Below are 3,465 nucleotides of genomic sequence, written 5' to 3'. Positions count from 1 at the left end.
TTTAGCAATGCCTGCAGTAAGACTAGAAACAAGAAATCCAGAAAGATAAAGGGAGACTAAAAAAGTGGAATGGGAATACATTACTTTATTGTCCATTTCTTTGTCTTATGTTGTTTTCCCTTTCATCCATATGGTATTTTATGCTCCTTTACATCCAATTGGTATTACTTATTACTTTATATGGATATTGAGTGATATCGCCTACCTTGACAGTAAGCAATAGTATCTGATTTTCCAGTGCCATATCTTGAAAACATTAGTTAGATGAATTATTAAAAGTATGGAAAAAGTTTGTTACATCGTTTGTTCTTTTATTCCTTGATTTTGTACACATTAGTTGTTTTGACACTGCCAGATTCACAAAATGATATCTTCATTCTGTGGAAAAAAGTTTTAGTTAATTTCATTTGCATTTTTAAAAGCATTTGAGAGTTAACCAATTTATAACATTAGGGGTGAAACCTTGGGCAATGGCTTGTTGTGTGTACATTGGTTAGACTTTGAAGAGTTTCATTGTAGGCAGTTTGACTTATAATGTGTCAGACCACCTTAGTACTTAAAGCAACATGTCTGTGTACATTATAAGTACCATTTATTTCATTAAAAGCTTAGCACATGCAGAAACCTTCTAAATATCTTATATGCTAATCTCTATACTGTGTGGTACTCACTATATTTAGGTATTTACATCATTGATTTTATAGTTTTTATAATGTTATTCTTTGTGTAAACATAGTGTTTATCAACTTGGTCAAATACGAATTCTAAAAGATTTACCTTGTTCTTCATTTGCAGAAGGAAGAGACACAACTCACCCCAACACTCTTGAGGCATCACCCCAGATAGACTTTAAAAAGAATAGTCATATCTTTAGATTACTTATCACCCAAGAGTGTTTACCTGCTCAGGCAAAATTTCTGCCTGTTAGGCATGCCATCACTTACCTCGCAGCATCAGAATTTGGAAAAAAACATTAGGAGCCAACATTATTAAATCAATCAGAAGACTTTTATGAAATTATTTCCTTGAATATGTCATAGAAACGTAACTAGTTTTGAACACTTGCTGCCAGGTATTTTTAAAGACATCTTAAGTTGATTTTTTTTAAAGAAAAATACAAAATTTTTTTTATGGGTATTATTGGAATAAGTATTATTTTTAGGAAACTGACAAGTCAAAAGGTAGCATTCTACTGTACCTAATTTCTCTCACTACGTGCCTCTATTTTATTATTAATATAACAAGTCATTAAGTCATTCTGAGCGAAATGAAAGAATTGAAATATAGTTTTTGTTTGAAATAGCCTTTCATGCTAGCTTTTATACAGTTATTTCATTCTCCTAAAATGTATCTATATGAGGGAGATATTCAGCCAGTTTATCCTTATCACCCTTACCTCTAACATCATCCTAGGGTCCCTGTACTTCTTCAGAAGTGTGTTTTGATTTAGTGTTACTAAAATGTAAATTCAGTAAATTGTGCTTCTTTACATTAAGTTGAAACCTAAATGAGAGCATAAAGAAATCTTGTATAGAATTGATTTTACTGTACTGTAATGATCTCTAATGCTCCAGCACTTCTTTATCCTACATCACTCAAAATTGGAAGTACCTTAGTTTAAATCATATGGTTATGGTTTTGATGTAATATATTGAATTTCAACAACATAAAAAGATTAAGTCATAATGTCCCAGAAACCCAAGAAACCATTGCTTGATGGTTAAACTGACTTGTATTTGATTTTTTTTCCCACATCATCATTGGTGATAATGCATGAACTTGGTGAAACCTAACACCATATGAAAGACTTCCAAGAGGCTGTTAACCTCAAAATGCCTTCTTGTAAAAGTTATTTATTTTTCCACAAATTTCTGTGGGATCCTTCATATGTTTTTACATCTTAATATTATAACACTTCTATACTTCCCCCCTCCATTGTTTGGTTACTTTGTTTACTTAACATTGGATTTTTTCCATGTACTATAAGACTAGGTCTTTCTTAATTACTTTTGGTATCTACTAATCCGGTGAATTTACTCTTTTGCTAAATTTAAATCATGCGAGATAACTTTTGATAAATTTACAAACTAATAAATGTGCCCTGGTAAGTGTTCACCTTTGCAGAATTCTTCATTCATAATTTTTTTCTTTCTGTTAATGCTGAAATATAGTTGGTGTTAGAATCCAATTAATATGTAAAACAAGCTATCTCACTGTAATTGATATTTCATCTTTTGTTCCCAGTTTCTTCACAATTTGTGTATTTCTCTGAGTACTAAATACAGTGAATTTAATTGATCTGTTGATTTCAGTATTAAGGGGAATATTAGTTGTAATGACATTAAAAGGTGCTTCTTAATGGTGCCCTTAATTGAATCATCAGAAAGTACAATTAAAAAGGTGTGTTTGGGTTGTGTGTTGGTTTAATTTGGCTTCAAGAATTAGAAAATCAGTTATGGCATATGTTGAATAGAATGTTTGATATGTATACTCAAGTTGAAAGATTTTTAAGAAATTGAGTACAACAAAAATTTAGTGTGATTGTTATGTAGTGATGTGCAAGATAATTTTTCATTGGTTAGAGCAATGTGTTTGTGGTGTTAGTATTGGGATGAATATTTTCATTGTAAGCAAGAAAAGATTTGAAGCAAGGCATGAGTAGGTAAGGGTGTGTAGAAACTTTTGATGGAGCCATGTGTTGCATTTTTTTAAAGTTTCATTTTGTCCCTGTCAAGCAGTTACATTGGCATCCATTGTTCACTTGCTTTCACGTGGCTGTTGCTTTGTCATTGACATGCACATTTAGCTGGTTGTTAAATATACTGCAGGGCCCAGGTTACTACCAGATTTTCAGCATTTCTTTCAAGACTAGTCTTGTAAAGGCTCATAAAGAAATGTTGTTGCATTATAGTGAAATTCTATGGATTCAACTTCTGGTTTTATATACTATCCACAAATGTGTACATATGCATACCATCAGAAGAAAATGATAATGAGTACAATGTACATATAACTAGGTGGTTCATTTGAATGTTTACATGTTGCACCCACCCTAGCAGGGACGTTGTGTGCCTGGCCACTCACATGTTAGTGGTGTCATGAAGCTCATGTCATGTCATGTCACAGTGAGAGCTTGAAACTAATTGTAGACATATTCAGCTATCTTTTGAGTAATTAACCATTGATTATTTGTCAGAATACATACCTGTTACCCTGGATTTCATATATATATATACATATATATATATATATATATATATATATATATATATATATATATATATATATATATATATAAGTTAAGAGTAAATGTGAATAAGAGCAAGGTTATTAGGTACAGTAGGGTTGAGGGTCAAGTCAATTGGGAGGTAAGTTTGAATGGAGAAAAACTGGAGGAAGTGAAGTGTTTTAGATATCTGGGAGTGGATCTGGCAGCGGATGGAACCATGGAAGCAGAAGTGAATC

The 3,465-nt window shown here is 32.0% G+C and overlaps 1 protein-coding gene across 1 annotated transcript in view; it reads left to right on the top strand.

Moving 5' to 3' along the window:
* Nucleotides 1–3,223, top strand: part of JMJD6 (Bifunctional arginine demethylase and lysyl-hydroxylase PSR) — a 122,700-nt gene extending 119,477 nt beyond the window's left edge. Inside the window, exon 8 of the mRNA XM_071675981.1 lies at nucleotides 796–3,223. Within this exon, the coding sequence (XP_071532082.1) occupies nucleotides 796–829 (34 nt within the window). The 3' untranslated portion in view covers nucleotides 830–3,223. The remainder of the gene's footprint in view (nucleotides 1–795) is intronic.
* Nucleotides 3,224–3,465: the final 242 nt, after the last annotated feature.

Source organism: Panulirus ornatus, chromosome 22 (genome assembly GCF_036320965.1).
Source record: "Panulirus ornatus isolate Po-2019 chromosome 22, ASM3632096v1, whole genome shotgun sequence".
NCBI classification, from domain to species: Eukaryota; Metazoa; Arthropoda; class Malacostraca; order Decapoda; family Palinuridae; genus Panulirus; species Panulirus ornatus.
This window is presented reverse-complemented; position numbering and strand designations above follow the sequence as displayed.